The sequence below is a fragment of the Peromyscus maniculatus genome, chromosome 8, assembly GCF_049852395.1.
Source record: "Peromyscus maniculatus bairdii isolate BWxNUB_F1_BW_parent chromosome 8, HU_Pman_BW_mat_3.1, whole genome shotgun sequence".
Lineage (NCBI taxonomy): Eukaryota > Metazoa > Chordata > Mammalia > Rodentia > Cricetidae > Peromyscus > Peromyscus maniculatus.
This window is the reverse complement of record NC_134859.1, coordinates 26,049,301-26,075,485: the sequence shown is the minus strand read 5'-3', so window position 1 is coordinate 26,075,485 and position 26,185 is coordinate 26,049,301. Positions and strand designations below refer to the sequence as shown.

Here is a 26,185-nt window from a genome sequence, read left to right as displayed (position 1 = left end):
TCTTCAGTTTTCTAACAAAATTCTTAGAAAAGTGGATCATGAAAAGATGATATTGAATTAATAACACTGAATATTAAAGCAGAAATAACATCATTTTATCTATGTCTGGAAACTTAAATATTCAAATATGAAGGTATTAAAGGAAACTTTTTTTTAAATCACTCCCATCGTACTAAAGCTTGGTATGATGACCCTCGATAGGTTTGTTAGTTATACGACAAAGATATCACTTTTTCTTTCAAAGAACTGTCATAACTCAGAAACAAGGACATTAAGGGATACATCCAGAATTCTTAAATATCAGCTTCAGGGAAGACCCATATTCCTGCTGTTTCATTCCTAGTATACACAACACACTGTATAAGTATAGCCACCTAAAAACAATTCTTAGTGCTGGAAAACACACAGGTTGTTTTGAAATGCAAGAGGCCTCTTCACATTGCATTCCTGGGGGAGTTGTTCCTTGTTCATTTTTACCATATACTGGAGATTGAATGTCCTTTAAAAGAAAATGAAAAAGCCTCTTTTAAGTTACATATTAGTGGCATAGGGTAAAAATAAAACTTAACTCCAAATCATATTAATCCTTGCAGCATTATATTACGAGAGCATAAATATGGTAATAATTCTATATTATTATAAGATCACTGTACAGCTGTGCACAGATAAAGTCCCACGTAAATGGTAAATACGTAGCACTGACATTACACTCTCCACCCATTCATAAAGAAAACCATAAGAACAGAAAATAACATAGCAGTTGGCAAAACAAGGGATGTTTTTTAAAAGCAAAGATCCTTTATAGTAATTGAAACCCTGCTATGAATACAAGTTCAGCTACAGAAACAAGTCCATGCACTAGGGCATATAGAAAGTAAATTCTGTAATTTATTCAGGAAATTTATGGTAAAATGTCTCAAATAAACTAAATATACTATGTCAAATTTCAATGTATATATTTGTTGTAGGAAAAATTAATTATAGATGGTCTTCTGTATTGGTAGTTACCAGTCTTTTTCATAAGTTGATTTGGGAAATGTACTTAAATGGATAGTGAACACTCTTCACACAAAATTTGGTATAAATGAGTCAGGCATAGTGGTGCACGCCTTTAATCCCAGCACTCAGGGGGCAAAAGCAGGAGGAACTCCTAGAGTTCAAGGCCAGCCTGGTCTGCATAGTGAATTTCAGGACAGCCCAGGCTAAACAGAGGGACACTATCTCAAAAAGAAAAGCAAAAATATTATAAATAAATGAAACATTTTCTTAATTTAAGAAGGGACAGTATTTGGGTTAGTTTTGCTGTAGTGTCGGAGTACGCAATCACAAAGCAGCACAAGCCACGAGGTCTGTTCTCGGAGAGCTTTCAGTCTCACGCATTTGTACACAGGTGATGAACAGAAAGGTATACAAATGATTACTCAACTTTAACCAGATAAATGTTGTACACGAGAGCCACGTGATGCTACAAGAGAGCAGGGTGGAGTTCTTGTGGTGTCAAAGCACAGGAGAGAGAGCCCGAGATTCACAAACATCTGAAGTTCATCTACGCATATCTCGTTGCACAGTTTTAGTATTTGATGTTATTTTCTTTTCTTGTTCTTCCCAGTTTTAAGTATAATTCTGTAGGGATCTTTCATATGTATAACAAAACTATAAGTTAATGATATTTATTTTGAAGAAGTATACATTTTTGGGACCGTCCTAAGCCTATTTTTCTCTCAGTATTTAGAAAATAACTATTTAAAAGACACACATGCAAAAAATACAAAGGGCAGTGATAAGTGCCAGACTGTGCTCTATGGCACTGACTTTGCGCATATATATACACATGTGTATATACATACATATATTGCATATATATATATATATATATATATATATATATATATATATATTTGGTGAGGACTCTCCATACAAAATTTGGTATAAATGAGTCAGGTATAGTACTATCAATATATTATATTAATTATATATGTATATAATTATATATGTATAACATATTATAATACATTTTAATATAAAACAAGGCCTTGTGGTTCATACTTGGCAGTGGATATGTAATTATTTCTTTCTTAATTTTTAAATTAATTTTACATACCAACGACAGATATCCCCTTATACCTCATCCCAATCCCCACTCTGTCTTCCCCACCTCCCCAACCTACCCCTCATCCCCTCCTCCAAAAGGTTAAGTTTTCCCATGGGGGAACAACTAAGCCTGGTACATTCAGTTGAGGCATGACCAAGCCCCTCCCTGCTGCATCAAGGGTGAACAAAGTGTCTGACCACACATAATGGGATCCAGAAAGCCAGCTCATGCACCAGTTTTAGATCCTGATCACACTGCCAGGGGTCCCTCAAACAGATCCAACTACATATCTCTCTCCTGTACGCAGGGGATCTAGTCCGGTCCCATGCAGGTTCCATAGCCGCTGGTCTAATGTTCCTGAGTTCCTATGAGCTTGGTTCAGTTGTTTCTGTGTTTTTCCCCATCAAGATTTTGACCTCCCCCACCCTTGCTCATATAATCCCTCTTTCCTCTCTTCCACTGAACTCTCAGAGCTCTGCCTAGTGCTTGGTTGTGGATCTGCTTCCATCAGATACTGGATGAAGGCTCTATGATGACAGTTAAGGTATTCACCAATCTGCTTATCAGTGCCAGTTCAGGCACCCTCATTATACTAACCTATATTGTTAGTAGTCTTGTGGGTTTGCCATTGTGGATTCTTGGGAATTTCCCTAGCACCAAGTTTCTCCCTTATCCCACAATGTCTCCCTCTATCAAGTTATCTCTTTCATTGCATTCCCCTAGCTCAACTATCCCACTCCCTCATGTTCTCACCCCCATCTCTTCCCCTCTATTGCCCATCCCCCCCATCCCCAGTTTAATATAAAACAAGGTCTTATGGTTATATACTTGGTAGTGGATATATTTTTAACTATTATCTCCTATTGGTATATCTTCTTTGAGCCTTTGTTAATTCAATATAAATGGTCAAATACAGTCATAAAAGATGCCATGGACATCTGTATTCTACAAATAACTCTAGAAATATTGAAGCAAGATCATTTGGATACATCAGAACCAAAACTACATGGATGGAGGCATTCAGACTTTAAATGTAAAAGAAAGTGTGTCATATAACAGTACACATAAGTAGCTTTTAGTTTTTTTCGAGGTTTTTATTTTATTTTAGCATTTTTTTAAAAAAATAAAAGTTTGTAAAAGTGATGCTAGTAGTTATGTTAATAAAGTAGTTGCCTTATAACTCATTTTCTTGAACTTTCCCTCTCCAACAATTAAGAAAATAATTGCTGTACTGCAAGGGTGGACTCATCTATAGTGGGCAGACATATCCACAGAAATACAAACTTAAGATTTTGTCTCTTTATTTACAAACAATGTGGAAAAGCTTTAAAAATTATATCTTTTGACTTTCTATCTATCTCAGGAAAGATATTTTTAATCAAACATTTCCTCCCAAAGTATATACCCAATAACAATTTATTTAATTACATAATGGAAGGAAAAATATTTTGAGCTTTCCCATAGTCTCTCCCCCTAAACTTTGAAATTCATCAAGTGTGGCTACAAACCAAGAGAAAACAACACTTAAGCAATACATCCTAGGGTGTGATGTTATCTTTAAGAGGACCAGCTACTCTATATTAGACCAGAGACTCATTTATACCTAGTCATTTACTTACATAATGAGCCTCAGTCACCTTATATAATTTTCTTTGCCACATTCACTTTTATGTAAAAAGGAAGGTTATCATTCCTCATATGCTTACTTTGAGCAGTGAATGGTAAATATACTTGTACTTATTACTTCTCTTACTAGTGCAAGGTCATTGTGTATTGCCTGGCCTATGCTCTTCCATAAATGTCAGTTCCTATACCAATGTAATATCCTTTCTTCCCCCATTAAACTCTAAATTTTGTGAGCATGCAAAAGATACATTTCTTAATTTTCTAATTATTTTGTTTTCAAATTTCTCATCCCTCACTCGCCCCCCCCTTTTTTTTAACCTGGAATGAAGTAAGAAAACTGGGGGAAAGATTGTAATTTCTAGAATGCCTGCACTATTGACTTTAAGTATATTGTTTCGGTGAACCAGAGACTAAAAGGATATGGATAAAAATCTAGTAAGAATGTTATGTCACTTCATGGGACTCCTTAAATGTAACATCCCCAAATAAAACTAAATAGATATTTACTTTCCAGTAGATGGTATCAAACTACTGACTTTCCTTTGCTAAACAATACCACTGGATTTGTTATTGAGAACAAACTTGGTTTGCTTATCCTGACAGTCAAGTCTCTTCGTGTCAGAACAGATGCATTTAATGGTTGGAGGGTATTGGTAAAGATAAGAATGTAAGCTGATTTATTGTTATTTGTGGTCATGACTAACTTTTCCATTTCTTTGCACCTCATAGATGTGATCACAGGTGGGAAATCATATCACCTGGGTTACAGCATTAGCACCCAAAATACCTTTCTGACACCATGTCTACTCGTCTATTCTCCACCAACTCATTCATGACACAAAAGAAAGAACCCTCAAGCTAGTTCTTCTCAATAACAATCTAGTATAATCAGTAATTTTTTTAGGATTTAATGTATAGCTAGATGAGTTTTTATTGATAGCATTTCTTCTGATTTATGTGGCCATAGATTCTTTTCCTACTTGTGAAATTGGTATTAGTGAAATTAAATGTCTATGTATATTCTTAGATGCTTTTTTTATTGTTCAAAATGATGCTATGGGATACAATGATGTTGCTTTTTATTGCTGATCTTTAATATATCTAGCTATTTTCATTGTGTGTCTGGATTGATGTTGTCATCTGAGTTATTATATAAGTGTTTTTGAGAACATGCTTTAATTTCTCTTCATGAACATTTTTAGATGCAAAATAGCTGTGGTATGATACTATAATAAATTAGCAGAAGAGTCTTCTAGTGTACAACTATGAAAATTTCCTCAAATTTCACAGCTTTAGATTTTATCAGTTTGCAATAGCTACGTGTCTATATAACCAATTATTCCAAAAGTTAGCAGTATAAAATAGATATGTCTTTCCCAGATTTCCTAAGAACCAAAACTATGGACAGCTTAGCTGAGAAGCTGTAGTTCAGAGTTTCTCATGAGGTTACAGTCAAGTTGTGCCACAGGGTTCTACCAATATCCAAATGAACCAACCTATCTGTTTTCAAACTCTTAAAATTATTCAAACCTTATACTGTCAGTAACCCAGACCAACTCAGACATTGTTGCAGTGTTCAAAGGAAAAAGGTTGTCTTAGTTTGTTAGGAATGCTATAAAAAAGTGTTATAGACCATGACTAAAATAATATCAATGAAAACGTATTTCTCATAGGCCTGTAGAACTAAAATTCTGAGATTAGGAGGGTGAGCTTCTCATAGAGCATTCCTCTGCATGGCAGAATTTTTTGTATGCCACACTGAATTTAATTAGATGTCTTTAAACACCAGGTTCATTTTCTATTTTCTCCACATTTGCTGTATCAGAGTTTATTATCTATTTCTCATTTTCTTTGAGCCTAGCTATCTTCCACATGAAATTTTCATGAAAGAGTTACTTCTGAATTTTGGAGTTGTTCACATACTTCTTTCATATTTCATAGTTTAAAGGGGAGGTCTTAAGTAGAATACTATTTACAAAACTAATCATAATTTTGAAAACAAGCATGAATGAAGTGCCACTATTGTAGAAAGGAGTACAGCTCCTCAGTCATACTGCAAGTCACACACATACAGACACACACACATACACACATACACACACCATTCCTGAACTTAAATAGTAAATAAAATTATCAATGTCCTAAAACCACAGATATGCAAGCATTCAAATATTCTTCAGAATATCCATTTTATAGTTTTTGAAAGTTTTTCAGGTGCTTCTATGGCAAGTGGGTCATTTACGGTTTTGCACATCCAAGTGAGAATTCCTTCCTAAAGCTCATTGTTGTCCCGCCTCACAGCACAATTTCTCTGATAGACAAACATCTGAGACACCCTTGCAGATGCACACGGAGTAAGAACACTTCATTCAATTAATTCTCTCTGACTTCTGATTTTAACTAATTTACCGAGCAAACTCTTAGCAGATGCTTAAGTCTCAAAAAAGTACATCAAAAAACTTCAAGTGCATTTAAGGCAGAATGTTGGAAATAAAAGGTCCATACTTATTCCAGTGAACCAAAATATGACCTCCTGGTTTTCTATTTACTTTCAAGATGACTTGTCTGCCCTGTTCCCAGTACCATGACAGGTGCTAAAGACAGAGCTGACCAAGTTAAGAACTTGTTTTTATGGTATTTATAATACAGAATAAAAACATACCTTAAATATAGTGGTGTATTGCATATGACATTATAGGCCTACCTTTATAATTTTACTCATAACCAAAGATATACCTATGTACCATCCTGTTTCACTTACTTCTCCTGACCCAAGGAAGTTGTATATAATTTTTATTTATTTATTATTTTATTAACTCATCAATAATTTTTTTGAACAACTACATCCCCAAGATTCCACTCATGTTCCTCTGGGCTGACATGGCCAAATTTGTGTTATGAGTTGATGAACTGAGTATAAACTTCATGAGTTCTGAAGTGCTCTGTTGAATATGGATCAATCCATTCCACCATTCCATGTCCTGACTTCTCTGCCTTTAATAAATATTTGCTGCACTTCTAGTACTTGTTTGCTGCTATCTTATCCTTGGCATAACACACACACACACACACACACACACACACACACACACACACACACACACAAACTGGACAAATACTCCTCACAATAGAAGGCAGACAGGAAACAGATAAACAGCAAAACAACAGGGAAAAACAACAAAACTTTAACATTATAATGGGTATTAAAAATAAATGGACTAAAGTTTGTGATATGATTGAAAATAAAATAATGGAAATTTACATTTCATAAGATCGTGAGGAGATACCATTCTGGGCAATAAATAGCAAGTTACAGTGATTTTTTTTAAATTAAGAAAAGTTGAAACTATTAAGGGATTGAGAAAACACCATACTTATGATAAGAATGATTTAGAATAATAGGAAATATTAAAACCTTATGGGAATAGGATTTTGACATAATTTGAGCACTAAACTAAATCCAGATGTTCGACACTGTAGCCAAAGGTTAAAAAAAAAAAAAGCTAGAAGAAAGGATTTGAGAAACTAGAAGCTGTTTCTCAGTGCACAGCCTTACAGCCACAATATGAATTCAAACTGTAGCTCTGGTAAAGGCTTCAGAGCATCAGTCTCATTCTTAAAGAAGACACATGCATATCCTCTAGAGAATGATGAATTTTGTAATTTACACACCAATATTCAATAATGGAAATTAACTTCAACTGTTGGACTTCCAGCTACAGTTGGCGTCTTTCTTGCTCAGAAATCTCATCTTTTCTTATTTCCAAATAAGGCCAAGAATCACTTGTTAATTCTCATGGTAGTCCAGTTATTTAAAACACAATTGTATATTGTGGTTATAAAATTATCTCTACATATTTAACTGATCTGTTTATACACATTTAGTTTTGTGATGCTAAAATTATCGCATTGAAAAATGGCAAATATTTCCTTTTGCTTACAGAAATTAAAATTTGTTATTAGTTGATTGATTTAAATGCTCTAGAGAACTGTCACAGAGAAGATTAGCAAGTATGTTTTAATTTCTTTGCCTTAAAGTTTACTGGTGTGAATTGAAGTTAACAGAAGTAAGATCCAGCTATGCTGAAGACTGACTGATTAAGACTTTGTGATTAGGACAAGTCGCAGTTTTTGCTAATTCAAAATTTTCTTAGGTTATTTTAGGCCTTTACTAGTCATTCATTGCCTGCTGCCTCCTGACTGTGAAGGTAAAACTTCTAGTGTGTTTTGATTCAACAGGCCACCAGCTTCCACACACCCTGAAGCTAAAGCTGTCAGCAAATGGAACCTAAAGCCTCCAGCAGAAATTCTCCTGCTTTGTTACCACCAGCTCATGTGATGATCTTAACCCAAGTATTTTCAGATGCCATGATTTATGGCTTTCTTTTGTTTTGTAACTATACAACACCAGTAATTCACAAGGACTCAGTGTTTCTAATCTTATGACATAGTTAAGTTATTAATATATTAATCTATGAGCTGTGGAAACTGTCTTTTCTTATGATATAAACTTGTATTTTCCACTGAAACCAGCATGGTGACTTAAAATATGTTGAAGCTTAAACTCCATAAAACCACATCCACATTAGAATAGGCAATTTGGGGAAACTGTGTGCTCGGGATGTCACTCATATTTAGGTCATACTAGTTCTTTCTTGTTATTGTAGAGTTCTTGGGTTCTGTGTTAACATTGCAGAAATTATCCTGCACACAGAAGTACTAGAGAACGTAATGTCCTATCTAAACTCCAAAAATAAATACTTAAACTGTTCAATAAATTCACAAGAAACCAAGTACTGTTTCAGTAATAAAATATTCATCATTGTAAACTCAGAAACTGAGATTCTTGGAAAGTCATCTAAATTTGTGAAATATCAATCACATAAAAAATTTAACACTCTGAGCTAGTAGTCATTGGATAAATGCACATTTCAACCACAGCAGACTAACACTACAAAGTTTTTAGATGGGGGACATCAAAGTAATCAGATAGTATATGAAATAACATGCTGAGCATCATTTTCATACACCTACTTTCAATGACCATCAGAGTTTTGCTAAAGCTAGGACAGGTTTGGCTTTCACTCACAGACTGCCTGAGAGAACACAGAGGTCATCCTGTCTATCTGTGGATCTGTTGTAAACACATGAAATCTGTACCTGTGTATATGAACAATTTTATTTTCATTTTATTTTTGGTAGAAAAAGAAACAAAAGTTTTATCAGATTCTTAAAATGTGTGTGTTCTGGCAGAAACTGCTCATTTTCCCACAAAATACTGCAATTTTAAAAGTGAAGAGAGAAGCACTTCAGAAGATTTAACCTTCATGTCAAGTTGGATGCCCTGGGAGACAGATTAGTCATGTTCTAGCTCAGAGAACACTTTAGGGTTGTCTTTCATATTAAGTGTTGCCTTTCTCTACTTGTTCAAGATTTGTCTCCACAAATAGAAGAGAGGTGTTTGATACCAACATTGCACTTAACACTTCCTTCTGCCTAACTACAGCTGTGTCTTGTGCATGAGTTTTAAATACAATCTGATTAACTGCAGAGTTAGAAGGTCTAAACCTATAAAGCGTCATTTTCAAACCTCAGCCACTCTCCTAGGTATTATGACTAAGTAATACCTAGTAATTTATATATTTGAAAATGTATTTTGATATTTTAGGTTTATTTTATTTCAATTATAGTGTGTGTGTGTGTGTGTGTGTGTGTGTGTGTGTGTGTGTGTGTGTGTATGCTTACATGTGAGTACAGGTGGCTTGGATGTTTTAGAGTTTTAGAGTTCCCTGGAGTTATAGGCAGTTGTGAGCGGTTGATGTAGATGTTGTAATCCAACTCAGGTCTTCTGGAAGAGTACGATGTCCTCATAACCACTAAACTCTATCTTCATCCCATTATTTACTGAATATTTTCAAAAAGAAAGCCAAGCACTAGTAATTCAATATACTTTTATAATCTCAGTAAATTCATTTAAAAATATTAAGACTAGAAAATTAGTATCACTTTTCATAATGGAAGACAGCTACAAAGTAATTGCAATAAAACTAGAACAATGTTGCTAAGCTTTTATTACATGGTTTTTGTCTATCAGACAAGTTGATTTTGTTACTGCTATTTTACAAAGTAGATTAGCAAACTAAAAGCAATGATAAAATACCAATTAAAGACAGAGTTTTACCAAATATGATTAGATATGCTGAAAGTAAATTAAAAACAGTAAACTTTCCAAATATGTGTTTTAATGACATTTACTATTATGTCTATGTGATATTTCAAGTTGTTCTCTCAGAATGACTTCAAGGATTTAGGTCAAATAGGGGCTGTCTTAATAGGACACAAATATTTAAGGCAATTTTTTAAATTGTCAATGTACTTGGAGTTGGCATAACAAAATTCTCAAATGATTATTTACTCCAAAAATGAAAGTAAATAAAAGATGTTTAAAATGATTATAAAAGAGTAACCATGTAGTCATGTCTTACTTCTTTCTATAGCTTTTAGTTTTCCCACACTTCAAAATCACTTGAATACCCGTGTTTTGACTTCATCTTTGATCAGTTAAGCCAGTATCTAAAAATATTGTCCTTCAGCATTTGCATTTTATAAAGAACTCCAAATAATTTTAGTATGCAGGATTAAAAATGAATTGTCTAGATCCTGTTTGAACATTTAATGTGGAGCAAGTGGCATTATGCAGTCTTAAATACCATAGATAGTATATATAAAAAATACAAATTATTTCTTCCTTGGAGTAATTCTTGGTGGTGTATATAATCACATCCCTCTCTGACATTAACTTTTATGTCTTATATATCTTCTGCTGTTAAAATTGACCTTTGATTTCCATAGCCAGAAGAGAGAAAGTAATGCAGAGTCTAAGGACAGAATAAAGCTGAACTGACAGAGTGCTTGCTTAGCTTGCAGAACACCCTAGGTTTGATCACCAGCACAATTATCAAAAAATAGCATTTTTATCAGTTTTCTAAACAATGACATTGAAGCTTTCTTATAAATAAATGGTTAAATAAAACCATGCCTCATTAGTAACTATCCACTTATATTTCTTCCTAACTATATTTAATACTAACACTTTTCTTTCCATTTTATGAGATAACTACAATGGTTGAGATGACTTTAGAATTTGCTTGTTGTAGTCTTAAACTTGTGTTGTTGTTACCTAAAACCTATTTCTAGTGTATGTCATGTACATCATTTGCATATTCACACAATAGAATGGTTGACATTTAATGAAGAAATCAGTGGCTGACAGAGACCATTCATGTACAAATTAGCCTTAATTGTTCATAAAAACACTAAGAGGAAATTAACTTATGATTTTCTTTTGCTAATTTTACAAATAATACATGCTCTTATTGATCCATTCAATGTTTTAAGACAATGTTAATTGGACATCTTAACAAATGCCAGGTACTTGGATAATTTTGGAAAATGCTACTAAAGTCAGCAATAGCTCATGGGAGTCTAATTTTCCTATCTCTAACTTTTGTGGTGAAATTTTGTTATTTTAAGCTTTGTTTAGTGAAATAAAATGTAAATAATAACACAAGGCACCAGTAGAGATAGATGGAGCATAACACAATGAAATAAAAATATGCCTTTACCAAGCATCTCAGGAAATAAAATATTGCCCAAAACCCAGGAAATAGTTTCATTTATTTACCCATCTCTGTGTTCTCTCCTTTGCCTCCAATTAACTGCCATTCTCACTTTAACACCATAGTGACTTTATCCTGACATTACATTTCATATCACATTTGCATGTCAATGTTTGTATGTGCTGCATATTTTGTTTAGATTTTTATTTTTCAAATTTATTTTGTTGCATGTAACTACAATTTGTTAACTTCACTGATAATCTAGCACTTAATCGCACGGAGATGCCATATTTTATCTACCAATTCTATTGTCAGTTTGAGTTATACTCCTTTCTATTTATCAACACAGTAATGGGTCTATGAATCTCCTTATGTATATTTTTTAGAAGACATGTGCATGCATATTTTTCTGGAATAAAATTACAAATGGAATGGATGCATTATAGAATATACAGATAACCATCACAGATAGATAATAGAAAAAATATTTTCTTTCTAAAGCTATGTGAAAATGTCATTTCATGTCATCTCACAAATTTGGAGAAGCTTTAAAGCAAAATAACAACAAATCATGACAAGAAATTTGTCCTAGAGTAAATGGACATTGTAGTAATCCTAGAACACACGCTGATTGTTCTTTGCTTGCAGAAACTATTTTGTTCTCTGCAAGTATTGTGGTTGCCTTCATGCTTTACTTCATAACCTCATGCATTCCAATCTGCCTTTGCGACAGGTGAAACACATACCTTGTGGGAAGCTAATTCTGATTTTGATTTTAGCGAGGGATAAATAACTAAATTAAAATCTTAGGCATAATTCACCCTCTAGCTGGAGATACTGGCTTCCTGTACATCATCCTCCTTTACACACACACACACACCATGAGACTTTCTGTGAGCTTTGGAAAAGAAGTAACCTCCCTTTTTAAGGCAAACTTTTTATAAATGTTTATCTCTCTGTTGAATTTAAACAAGGAACGAGGAAAAGGAAGAGATGTCAGCAACTTGTGACCCTATAATCAAAGCAAGTGTTTGTTTGACAGTATGCAGGGCAATGGGAAGAGACAAACAGAAAGGGTCTGGTTTTGTGTTGTTATTGTTTTGTTTTTAATTTTTGAGACAAGTTTTCATTATGTAATCCACATAGTCTAGAATTCTTACAAAGTAGGAATTTGCTTCATACTCACAACAATCTTCCCTGCATGGATTCTGAGTGCTGGGAATACAGGCATGAATGTGGTTGTTGCTTGATTTTTAATTCACAATTTAAAAATTGCATCAGCTCATATTGAAGTCTACCCTGCCTCTGTCATTATTACTTGTACTCCTATTTTTCAAACTAGTTTGGAGATTCTGACAGTTGTAGTCAAGATTTATTTCAGCTAATGAAAGATTATTTGTGATGGATTATTAATAAATATTTTGCATTTTATGCACTGGAATACATGTCTGATATTTGATTCAGTCAAAGTGAAACACTTATTAACAGATACAAACCTAATGCAAAGAACTGAGCTATGAGTGAGCTAAGAAAGTCATTCCAGCTGGGCAATCTGCTCTCAGAATGATCTGCACGCATGCATGATACATACCCATTCACTGAATTCCTCAGTAGTTACTCTGTAAGTCAGTTACACATCCTTCCAGGAGAGAGAATCATGCACAAGCTACTGAAGATTCTACAACTAGAACTACCCATTGTCTCAAGTTCACTGTTCACAAAAGCTAAGACATCCTTCAAGAGCTCTTAATCTAGAAAACAGAATGTTTCCCCTGCACCCTCAAAGGGTCTACATGCATCTACTCTACCTGCTCATAAACCTTCTATAAATCCTCCCTTTGCAGAAACATCCTCTGGAAAGAACTGGCTCATAGATCTGTCTTGTTTCTCTGAGTGTGTCGCTTTCCAAACTCAACTGCAACTTAAAATTTGGCAGCTGAACACATCCATTACCTTAAATTGCAAGCTTTGCTGTTATTTCTCAGTATGGGCAGATCAAATCATTGTTGTCTACAATGTCAAGCTTATGAGATTTGAATATTATTAATTTTGTGGTAAAGGTGCCATATTATTCACTGGGCTCAGTTATAAATTCATTTATCCTCTTTAGGGAAAATGAGCTGGAACCATCATTTATTGTATGTACTCTTTTTGTTGTCTCTTTGATGACTACACATAGAACAGCAGTTCTCATTCTGTGCTTCATGACTTCTTTGGGGGCTGAAAGACCCTTACACAGGGGTTACCTAAGACCATCAGAAAGCATAGATATTTACATTACAATTCATAACAGTAGTAAAATTATAAAAATGAAGTAATTATGAAAATAATTTTATGGTTGGGGGTCACCACAATATCAGGAAATGTATTTAAGGGTTGCAGCACTAAGAAGATTGAGGACCACTGACACAGAGGATTGTTTGGTCCCAATTCTTTTGCCTTGCAGCATAAAGCTTGCATGATGTGATTTTGCCACTCCAAAGTGCCTACTGATAATTGTAAATGTGTATATTGATTTCTTAAATATGGTAATTATAGGGTCATCCATATTGACACAACAAATGAGTGACACATTGAAGTTCTTTAAGTTTTTTTTCCTGTAACACAATGAATATGTAATAGTATCTATATTTAATATTGTTACTTCTAGAGGAAAACCAAGTGTGTACCCCCCCCCCCGCCTGAACACAAACCATTTATTCCTGGGCTAACGAGATGGCTCAGAGGATCAATTAATTACCTCAATTCAGATCTCAAGAGCCTGTACAAAGCCAGATGTGGTAGCGCATGGCTGAGGTAGTTCTCCATCTCCGAAGATAAAATTCAGAGAGCAAAATTTCCCATGTACAAGAATTTTTTAATAGAAATGATTCAAGGGTATCACTTCTCTGATAGATATGACCTGAGGGAGATATAATGACATATAAGATATTGTTCATGTGAATCATTTTGTCTGTAAAATAATAACCTTTCAACCAGTACTGACATAGCAGTAGTACAACTGATTTTTAAACCACGCTAGCAGTTTAAACTTATTTCAAACATAAAAATAAGTGGTATTCTCTTTATTTTTTATTCAACTACCTTACCTATTTTAGAGAAAGAAAAATATAAAGTGTATTTATGAGGAAGTGAGTATCAATGGATTTACAGACAACTCAATGAAACAACAAAGAGCTTTTAATTCTTGTCCAACTGTTTGCTCTTTTATGTTGAGAATGTATAATAAAGAACTCCCCTATTTAATCTGGAGCTTAGTAGATTGATTAGAATATGACCTAGATGAAAATATAAAACTCTATAAAATAACTAATTAGTTTTTCACAGCAAACACCCAAAATATATACCAATATCAAGTATTTAGAATCTTTTATGTAATTATACTTTTTTTTCTTACAATCTCTGCCTTTTCCTAAATAACTCATTTACTAGTCTTAAGAAGAGTTAATGCTTATAGATATGGCTTAGTTCAAAGCACGTATAAATGTGTAAAGACAGAAATAAAATGCATATGGTGATTTACAACACAAAGATATAGATTCAAATGACTAAGGCAAACCGGGAACATGAATTTATTAAAAAAATTCCAATGCTTATGGAGTTTGTTAAAGAGCCTGACTTATGACGATAAATGGATCATAGAGTTCAGTGTTTCTAGAAAATCCCCTGAAAAATTTTAGACTACTAGTCCAAACTCTTGGCCAGATGGCCTGTGGCAACCTCTTTAAGCTTTTAGAAATGAGAAGACTGAAGGTTGTGGACACTGTTCCTTGGATATTTTCATTCAAGTGGAGCTTTTTAAATTATGATCAATTAACTTAAAAATAATCTTGATTGCATTCTATTTCCTCTATGAGGAAGTCTTTTTGAACTAAAAAGTACTACAAAAATAATAACTCTAAATATTCCCCAGGGGACTCTAACTGGTTCTTGAACTCAGATTTTCAGGTTTGTTTACTTTCAAGCCACATAGCAGTTAAATGGATTTTCTTAAATCATTATCAGTCTGTTTTTACCCAGGCATGCTCACAGTTCCACAGGATGCCTCATTTATTGGTCAGACATTATCATCCTTACATAGTCCTCTGTAAATACAGAAGCCCCACCTCTAAAGACCAGAAGAAACAGTCTACCATGAATGAGGGGAGTTTTTTTTGCTTTTTTTTTTTTTTTTAGACAAATCTGGAAATCATCCCAGATTATGCATCATCCCCTTTAATTTAGATCTCAGCTGGGAGAACTGTGGAGGAGCTAAACCTCATTTATTTATAATATAGGGGCTCATTATTTTTCTTCCTGGAAAACATCTGTTTTTGGTTCTTCTTAAGTAATGTTAGGTAAATGCATCTACCAATACAGGCTTTTAGTTACATGTTTGGAGCCATTATGTTAAACCTAGCAATGGTCACCTCATCATAATAATTATGATGGACTTAGACACCAAATAAGCATCTTAATCTTATACAGTATAATATGAGCATGCTTAAAGATGACAACTTGTAGTTTTCTAAATTTGAGTAAATTTTCCCAGGTGATAAAGCAAGAATGAATATAGAAGGTAAACCAGATTTACCTGTCTCCTGAATATATGATCTTCATTTTTTTTTGTATTTTAACTTTCCTTAGTGTCTATTTGAGTATTCTGAAGTGTGGAGAGAAAACTACCACTGGTGTATTTATTTTTAATGATCAATTAGATTTTGTTTCATAAATTGGTAGGAAAGTGATGACATTAAGAAAATCTTTAGTTAAATTCAGGAAAGTTTCTTTCTTTCTAAGCTAGTCTATTTTATTTCTACATTAACTGAATTTTTGATTCTAGTTGCCAGACAGTAAAAATTATAGCAGTGTGGTACCACTGTGCTTGGAATATATATTTATCTGCATGAGAAGTTTCCATAAGTAAATTAGGTCACCTAATCAGCATCTTCTTATATTTAAGAAAATAGAATCCATATGTCTGACAGAGAAGGGAGGAGGGGAGAGGAGAGGAGAGGAGAGGAGAGAGAGGAGAGAGAGAGAGAGAGAGAGAGAGAGAGAGAGAGAGAGAGAGAGAGAGAGAGAGAGAGAGAGAGAGAGATTTAAAAGACCCTTTTGCATGAATGATTAAGGTAATAAAATACTATCATGATTACATTTGATGGACTAACCATATTCTTTCTTCATGAACTAAATAACTAGAACATTTTTTCCACTAGAACCCCACCCCCTCACACTAGTAAGATCTGGGTCATAGGATTAGAACTCCATTAGGCAGTACTCAGCAGTGCTTTGGTGAAATGAGGAATTGAGCCCCAGAGGCAGTTTCCTAGCAGAAAGCTAGTCTAGGCTGCAGTGAGGCCTTTCTTTGGAGAGGTGGTTGGAACATTGCCAGCCCACCCTATCCAGTATAGGCACTCTGGAAGGGATGCATGTATGGAGCTTCTATGCTCCTTAAAATACAAGATGTAAAATGGTGTCTTTGGTAGATGCTTTGTCCATGTACTTTATTTTATCTTTTATAAATTTTTGTTTAAGAATTTTGTGCATGAATATATTCTAGTTATATCATTTCCATACTTTCAAAAATTTATTGCTTGAGACTTTTACATATGTATGCTATAATATGTGATAATATCCACCCACCATCCCCTCCTTTTTCTCACCCTGGAGCCTCCCCCAACACACACACACATATATTCCCCTACCAACTTCATGTTCTGTTCTTTTTTTAAAAAAATAACTGCCTATTAAGTCTAATTAGTTTTACTCTTATGCCCATGGATAAGAGGGCAACTATTGGAGTATAGACAAGCTACCAGTGGCCACATCCCCAAACAATAATGATTCTTCCTCAGCAGTTGTCAATTGTCAATAACACCACAGTTAGAAGTGAGGCTTCATGAGACTTCCCCTGTGTATGCTAGCATTTTGGCTGGCTCGATCTTCTGTAGACAACTACAGCTGCTGCGAGCTCAGGGTAGCCGTAGCCACGTCATTTCCAGAAGATATTTTACAGCTTCCCATCTTCCAGCTTTCACATTTGTTTCACCTCCTCTTTTTATCTCTTCTCCAGTGACATTATACCTTGGCAGGAGAATGGTATCTGTTGGGAAGATTGTTGAAAAACATGTGCTCAGAGCCACACACTCATAACCACTTCCTCCATTTTTTGACCTGTTGTGAGTCTCGGCACTAACCACTGCTAAACTTCTCTGACCAAAATTGAGAGCAGCCCAGTCCTGAGGGTGTAAATACAATCTTTAAGAAATAGTTGGACAATTTATGAAAATAACAATAACAGGTTCCACTCTAGAGCCTGTAACTTCCCCAGCAATGGGCCTTGGACCAGGATTATGGTGCCAAGCATGAACTCCCCCCCTGGAGGAAGAGGCCACAAATCCATCAGAAGGCATGTAGTTACACAGTGAGAGTAACTAATCAACATAGGCACATTTTATATTGCTCCAGTAGTCATACCTTGCATGGCAGATCAGTATTGCAGTATACAATACTCAGTGATAGGTAAGGCCCTCGGTGTCTTTTCTCCTTTAACAGACTACATAGCCCTTTCTGACACTATAAAAGTTAGCCAGCAGGAAGGAATTTTCCCAGTTGGTTTGACATCGATTTCTCTATGTCTTACAGGTAAAATGTGTAGTATCTTTAGCCATAAGAGTCTTTATCATGTGCCTATGGTGGGTAACCAAGATAGCCTTTGTTGTTTTTGGAGACCTCAGAAGTATCCCTGACCAGTAATGTGTAAGGAAATATCCTATGGCTTATATTATGATTTTCATTTAATAACTTGTGTCTTCTGTGAGAGTCATTGTCTACTCAATCAAGTACTTCATGTGAAATACACACACACACACACACACACACACACACACACACATTAGTTTACTAACTAATGCACTCTTATAAGACTTTTCATAATACTTAATTTTAGATATTATTTTCCAAAGCTATAAAAATAGCAAAATTACTGTTCTTGCTTTCTAAGCTAATTTAACTAGTTAGTATTCACTCTTAAAATATCACCTTCAATCTTTTTTGCTTCTAACATTAACAACTCAGTCACCATTCTCGTACAATTTTGGACATTTACATATTGATCATCTATTTCTTTCTATTTGTTTATGTGCCTATACACTTCTGCAATTGTACGTACTATGTACAAATATATATATACATATATATTTAAACTACATATATATTTACGGTTTCTACATTGTATGTATATATATTTCAGTAATTGATATGATTGAGGAAAGGTAAAATTTGGCATAAGGAAAAAAACATGTCTCAGCAGGTACAGAGTTCTGACACCCAGCCTCATGACCATAGCTTGACCCCTGGGAACCACATGATAGAAGAAGAGAACAGAGTACCATGCATTGCTTTCTGACCTTCTCATAACCACTGGCCTCCACTGGTGGGTCATGGCACTCTTTCTGTCTCCGAAGTAAATAACTCCAAATAAATAAATGTAATAAAAAATTCCTAAAAACTATATATACATTCAGGGCAAAGTGGCAATCTGCTATCCAATAATATCCATTCTGCAACATAATTAGGAAAATAAAACTGAAGCTGAGGATGGGGTGTGAACTTTTATATGGTAATTTTTCACAATCCTCAAATTTCATCCTGACTACAGATTTCTGGAGTCCTGATGAAAGTGAAAGGGGGAGGTTTGGTAAGAACGTACATTTTATTGACGGCGAAAAATGTAGTAATTTTGCATGTGATGGGGAGGGGCTGGAACTTGGAGCAAGGGAAGATATAAATCATGGAGTTCAATTCATTTTCCAAATCCATTCCTCACTTCTACACCAATTCCTAGGGATTTCCCAACTGGTTTCACTATATAAAACTGACTGTCAGGATATCCTGAATCTATTTGATGAGTCTAAGCAATTAATTTTAATCCAATGACTACAGTACACCCAGCTTAGTTAATATTGCTGTGACAAAGGGTGAATTAAAGTCAGTAACTACATTTTCTTCATAGTACCAGTTTCTTAACAACCAAAGATAAATGAACAACTCTAACCTTCAGTGCAAGAAAGTGAAAAAAAATACACACCATGTAGCCTGGGGGGAGAGAAGGCAGCAAGCCTGAACTCTCCTTAGTGGCTCAGTTGGGGAAGGAGGGGCCTGTCTGAGGGTTTTGGGAGTGACTTTAATTATTACTCTCTTACCTTCATTAATAGGTTGGAGTAAGTTAACTTCTCTAAGGAGCAAGGAGACATTATGGCTGAATTATAAGGGTGTCTTACAATAGTTAAAATATCACGTTCACAATTTTTTTTAAATGTCCTCTATGAGGCTGGGCAGGTGGGTGAGAAGAACATCAAATATGGAAAGGCAAAAATAAAAGATAACACATGGCTTATTTATGGACGGGAGGGCAAAGCACTCTGGAAAACTGGAGGAAACATTGTAATACATTTAAATCTCCATCTGTACAGTTTAATTGGTTCGATTAACCATTAAGTAAACTTTTTCCTAGACTCCCACAATCCTGCTTTATCCCTCCTTTGCTCTTGTTGGTTTGTGGTAGAAGTCAACTCAGGTGTAATCTATGTGTTTAGTGACCAATATTTTTCTTTTCTTAGCTTCACTAGCCAAAAATCAGATGATGACTATGAAGACTATGCTTCTAATAAAACATGGGTGTTGACTCCAAAAGTTCCCGAGGGTGACGTCACTGTCATCTTAAACAACCTACTGGAAGGGTATGACAACAAACTTCGTCCTGATATAGGAGGTATGAGGAAGCTTTGGATTCTGTGCTGAAGAGGGGCTACACCAGCCCTAGTTACTTAATGAGAATAACACATCATTATATTTCAAGAGCCAGGAAGATTAAAATTATAATCCTATAATTTTAAATATAAAGAAAGGGTATATAAATAGCATTCAAGCCTGAGGGTAGCAATGGTGAAGCTACAGACCTGCTAGATATTTTCCTGGATATTTCAAAGACTTTATTTTTTTTAATTGTTGTTTTATAAAAACTTCTGATGAAGACTAGCAGAGAAGATGGGTACACAAAACTATGTAACAACCGGCTAAAATTTCAGTGATATTTGCAATAAGTAGTATTTGGCACCATAGTGGGGGATGGGCTAACCTAGGCTAAGCCAAACTAGGTCTAATGGTCTCTCATTCTACTATAGAACCAGCATGTTCTGTGAGCTGTGAGAATCCTTTCCATGGAAATAAAAAAGAACAAGAGAGGTGAAACATCATGAGGCTCAATGTTTGGGCTTAGGATTGTCACATTCACTTTTGTCTAGATAGTATGTGTCCAAGTAAGATTCACCAACTCCAAAGTCAAGAGACAACAAAGTAACCTCCCTCACAGGAAGGAAAGGGTGTGGATGTCAGTGCTGATGAAGAATTCCATCTGCCACAGAGCATTTGGGCATGGTACTTTCAAGGAAAATGAATAAAGATGAGACAAGTATGCTTGAATTAAAGCCCAGAACGATCTCATGTATCTTCTGCTCATTAAATGCTACATTAAAATAGATCACATTAATTTGATCTTGACTGTTACACCACCTATTTTTAATATTAGTTCTGATTGACAGATTGTTGTATAATGGACTTCTTGATGGTTTCCCTTTTACTATCCACACAGTTACAGCATCCAGTAGGTCATTAGTAAAGATTTTGATTTGATGTTGGTTGGAGATGCGTGAGGGCAAAGTGGTGATAAAAGAATCAGCAAGAACAACATTGCATTATTGTTATTTATGTCTACTGTGAACTTCTAATACATAGTTCCTCAAAAGCTCATTAATCATGTTTCAATACACATAAATCAAATGGGGTCAGCAGGTACAAACAGATTCAAGATCTTGGAGGGGAAAATTGATAAAATTAAGGATATTTTTTGAGAACGCTATAGAAACGCAAACCGAAAGAATGTTTTTTGATTTCTTTACTTTTGTATACTCTCACAAAGAAAAGCCAAAAACTATCACACTTGCTTTTTTGAAACAACATGCTTAAAAAAGAGATATGTCTTTGAAAGAAATGATGAAAATCTAAAATATCAACTAGTAGTAAATTAGTCCTGAGTAAACCATTTCTAATGCAGCTAAAGGAGCATAGGCTAAGAAACAGACTAAAAAAATGTCTTTTTGTTCCTGGTTAAAACAAACAAACAAAAAACCAAACAAACACGTATTCCTATAATTTTCTTTGCAGTGAAACCAACATTAATTCACACAGATATGTATGTGAACAGCATTGGCCCAGTGAATGCTATCAATATGGTAAGTTTCATAGTCTAATTTCTAGTTTTAGCTTTGAAATAATAAGGAATATATTTTTTAAAGGGAACCAAGAATTTGCAAATAAAAGGCAACCTTAAAGACCTATTTTTTCATGTAACTTGAAGCTGTTAAAAATTTAAGGATTTTTGTCATAAAAATCAAACATGGTTAGAAATGAAATTAATGAGTATAATTGTAATATCATATTAATCCAACAATTACTGTATACCTCTTAAGTACCACCTACAACAAAATATGAAACTTTTTTGAAGATTAATGCTATAGGAACAATACTTTGATTCAAACTAGAAATATTTCTCAGAGAAATATTCATATTTATAATATTTTCAGTGTAAATCTGATTTGAAAAACTTCATTTAGTTTATAGCACAACAATATAAGGGAATAAACTTATAGTATATTTTAATATAAATAATATGGTAAAATAAAATAAACATAAATGCCTTTAAAATACATAGCAGAAAAATACTATTTCAGTACAAGCAAAATATAGTATAACAATATAATAAATTATGGTGATATTATGATTGATAATTGGTATTTGCTGTGCTAGAATAAATTTATTCTTTGCAGATATATATACACAGTGATATAAAACTTCAATGATGTAAAACTTACATAATCATAAAAATAATTCTCAGTTGTTACATTCTTAGTATTCTGACAAAAACTCTTAGTATTTAATGACTGTGTGAGTACAATTTGTGTTGTCTTTGCTGGCAGTGTATTCAGAGTTAGGGCTTAACTTTGTATCAGAATGATGGTTTCTGGGAACTGTCTCTTCATTTTGTAACATGCTGTTTCTACACCTTTGCATTTTCATTTTTATTTTGTTCGGTACTAAAATATGTCCACATTTATTGTGTCATTTTATTTCTCAGCTCAGCATTAATTAGCTAAAATATAGTTCATAAAATTATTTGTTCTCTTAAATTTTTTTTAAAAAAGCTTCAAGCAGAGAACTAAATTGTGTATAAGGTGGCAGGGCATAAACAGTGGACAGACAAGGAGAGTCCAGAACACTGTGGAAGCAGCCAGAGAAGTGAATCCTGATGGTGTGTGTAGTCCTGAACAAACAATGCCTCCTCTGCTGTCTCTTGCTTTTAGGGTGCTGGAGAAGTGAGGGGCCCTTCTGAGTGAATTTTCCATAGTCTAAGAACTCTAAGTTGATTCTATTTGTTCTGTTTTTCCTATTTTGAACCAATCAAGGTATAAAGTAATACGTGGATCAGGGATGATTATTCAGAAACATGAGGATACTATATAATTTAAGATATTATTTCTTGTTATAAGACTTGATTCTTTGGTATATTGACATAAAGCATTTAGCCAGAGGACTGACCCAGAGTAAAAAACTGCTGAAGAGTCACACACACACACACACACACACACACACACACACACGACACAGACAGACACACAGAGAAACATACAGGTATACACAGACACACACAAACACAGACACACACGGACACACACACAGACAGAAACACACAAAAGACACACACACACACACACTCATACACACAATGGCTGCAGGATTTTTTTTATCATCCACTGTCATACTGATGGCAAAGTCAAAATGCAAAACATCCCAGTATTTTAGGCATGAAGGCATTAAATAACCATATATTAGGAGTAGTTTTTCATTTTTAAAATGAGGATAACAAAGCTCAAATAATAAAGAAGTATTTTTTTTTTCTCAAGACTACCTGTGAGTGTGGTAGCCATACTAGATCAGTATTCTGATTCCAGGCATGCAGGTCTGAATTCCCACAGTAGTTGCTTACATTTGGCTGAAGTCACCAACCTCCACTATAGCTGATAGGCTCTTGAGGTGAATCAATGCATTCACTTGTTGTTATTACATTTAATAACATGGGAGAGATTAATTCAGTATATGAATCATCACTAATATTTTAATAAAATTACTTAATTCTAATTAACTCACAAATAAAAGCATTGTGTAGCTAATTAAGTATGATATTTATTTTTATATGCTTTAGAGAAAATGAAATAAGTAACCATAAATTCTAGGAAGCTGTCTTTCATGTTTGCTATTTGTCAGGGGCAAAGCATTTTGCATATCTTGTATTCTTACAAAAGTAACCATTTGAGATCTTTAGAACCCTTTTTTTATTATGAAGCAGCTGAACCTACAAATCTCCATTTAAGTGCCACTTGAATGCTCAGGACTTTGGTTTACTCTGCAATAGCAAACCTGGAACACTTAGTCTCTTAGGAGACATTTAGAGATACTTGCTAAGGGTTTGAGTGGGACAGAAAGTTTGCTACCGGTATCCAGGACAAAGAAGCAGAGATAATGATGGCCAGGGTACCACCTACTTACATCCCTCACCAACAATAGTGAGCTGCCTCCCTGCTTTACATGGGTGTGAAGGAAGGCATTTATCAGGGATTGGCTATCTGGTCAGAAATCAAAACCATATGCAACTGGTGTCTAAGACAGATATGGTAGTGACCTCATCAGCAAAGCTCCTTCTTCCTTTTGGTCTATTCAAAACTTAAACAACATTGTCATCTCATCCTGGCAATAAGCATGGGGCTGAGCAGCACAAACACTAAATCCTCTGTTCTTTTTAAAACAGGAATATACAATTGATATTTTTTTTGCCCAAACCTGGTATGACAGACGTTTGAAATTTAACAGTACCATTAAAGTTCTCCGGTTGAATAGCAATATGGTGGGGAAAATCTGGATTCCAGACACTTTCTTCAGGAACTCCAAAAAGGCTGATGCTCACTGGATCACCACTCCCAACAGGATGCTGAGAATTTGGAATGATGGTCGAGTTCTCTACACCTTAAGGTATTATTTGGGGGAAAAGGAGTACTTGGTGGAAATAAAAGAATGCCATGAACCCTATGCTTTTAGGAAGGAAGGAAGGAAGTATGGGTGGAAAGTGAAGTGTGTGGCTCTTTGTTTTCTAGCTTGCTGTCACATGAACTAGGGCAACTGTAAAATTTCTATGTACAGAACTTATTGGATGGTGTATGAGAAAGGACTTGGTCCTAGAATTTATCTCAATGTTCTTTTCCATGTAACAAGCATGATGTTTCCCTTGTTGTATTTTCTATTCGGATGAATTAAGTGAGCACAGATATAAATTATTAGGAAAGATGGAACCACTACTTCCTGGGCTGTGTACACTTCTCCCTACCTCCCACTAACTTAACTCCCATTCTTTAATGTTTTTGAACTATAGCTAGTAATTCTTAGCTGTCAGGTAAGAATCTTACCCCACATGTTTGTTAGAAGTGAAAAGAGTGATAGGTAAAATGCTAACCAGAGGGCATGATATGGAAGTATGCCAGACGTAAAATTTACTTGTATATTAGCAAAAATTTAAATAATATGCCTCTAGATTTTAGCATGTAATAGGTACCAGTAAAATATATTTATGCTTTATAATTCTTAATACTATATATATATATATATATATATATATATATATATATATATATACCATAATATTTTACAAGGGCCCAAACCTTTACCAGAGTTAGGTCAGATGCTGTGAAAAATGGCTCCAACTGTAAAAGTAACCCATTGTGTTGATTTTAAAGTCATTGGGAATTTATTAAATTACTGAAAAGGTAATGACTAGAATGAGAAATGTGAAAATCAAAGTCTGTATTTTAAATCAGAGCTCATTCTGGATTTTGAAATATGCAATCATTCAGCCTACCTCAGGTCTTGTTATCATTTTTAATGTAGTCATTTTTGAGTTTTATTAATTTGAGGAAGCACTACAGTGTTTAATTATGGAAACATCCTAAAAGTACCAATTATTATCTGCTTAAGGCTTGAGATAATGTATGAATATAGAGAAAGATGATTTTAGCTTAGTTGCTTATCTGAGCTATAAGTGTCTATATATGTACGTGCACATGTCTATAGAGCTATATATTTCTGAGTCTATATTTATATCTGCAATCTATCTGTATTGTCTTTTTTAATAATATCACTTTAATTTTGAGAGACAATTCTAATAAAAATAAAATTTAATTAAAATCTCATTTGTGAATAAAGCCAAGCTTTTCTTTGAAGAAAAATCATAAAGAGACAATGATTAAATCCTCCTGCTGTGAGGAGTGATAAGCCTAAGTACAAATCCTGAGACTTGTCCCTGGTCATGTGACCTTGAGTAAGTTCAAATACAGCAGAGCCCTACCAGCACTTTCTTAGTAAGAAATAGTTCACTTGATCTGAGTTTTATAGGCAATTAAAGGTGCACAGAAAAAAATCATTAATTGCTTTATTATACTACAAAAAGTTTAAATGTCCCCAATTAAAAGTTATGCTAATTGGAAAGTCTTTTAAATTAAATTTTTATAAAATAACAACTTTATCACTTAAGCAGTTATATTGTAGGTTGTAAGAAATACAGCTCACAGACGTGAACATTCTGAAAAATACTAATCATCACCATTTCAGTGTGACCTTTTTCCATGCATCTCCAAAAGTGATCAGAGCATTTGGATTTCTTTAGATTTAGACTCCTGGAGTCTCAGTCCAGGACTTGAAACTC

At 34.4% G+C, this 26,185-nt stretch overlaps 1 protein-coding gene across 2 annotated transcripts in view; it reads left to right on the top strand.

Annotated features, from left to right (window-relative positions):
• Window positions 1-26,185, top strand: part of Gabrg2 (gamma-aminobutyric acid type A receptor subunit gamma2) — an 88,337-nt gene that overhangs the window by 5,529 nt on the left and 56,623 nt on the right. For both annotated transcript variants that reach the window (XM_006971623.4, XM_006971624.4), the window contains exons 2-4: window positions 19,941-20,092; window positions 21,544-21,611; window positions 24,242-24,462. In XM_006971623.4, the coding sequence (XP_006971685.1) occupies window positions 19,941-20,092; window positions 21,544-21,611; window positions 24,242-24,462 (441 nt within the window). The remainder of the gene's footprint in view (window positions 1-19,940; window positions 20,093-21,543; window positions 21,612-24,241; window positions 24,463-26,185) is intronic.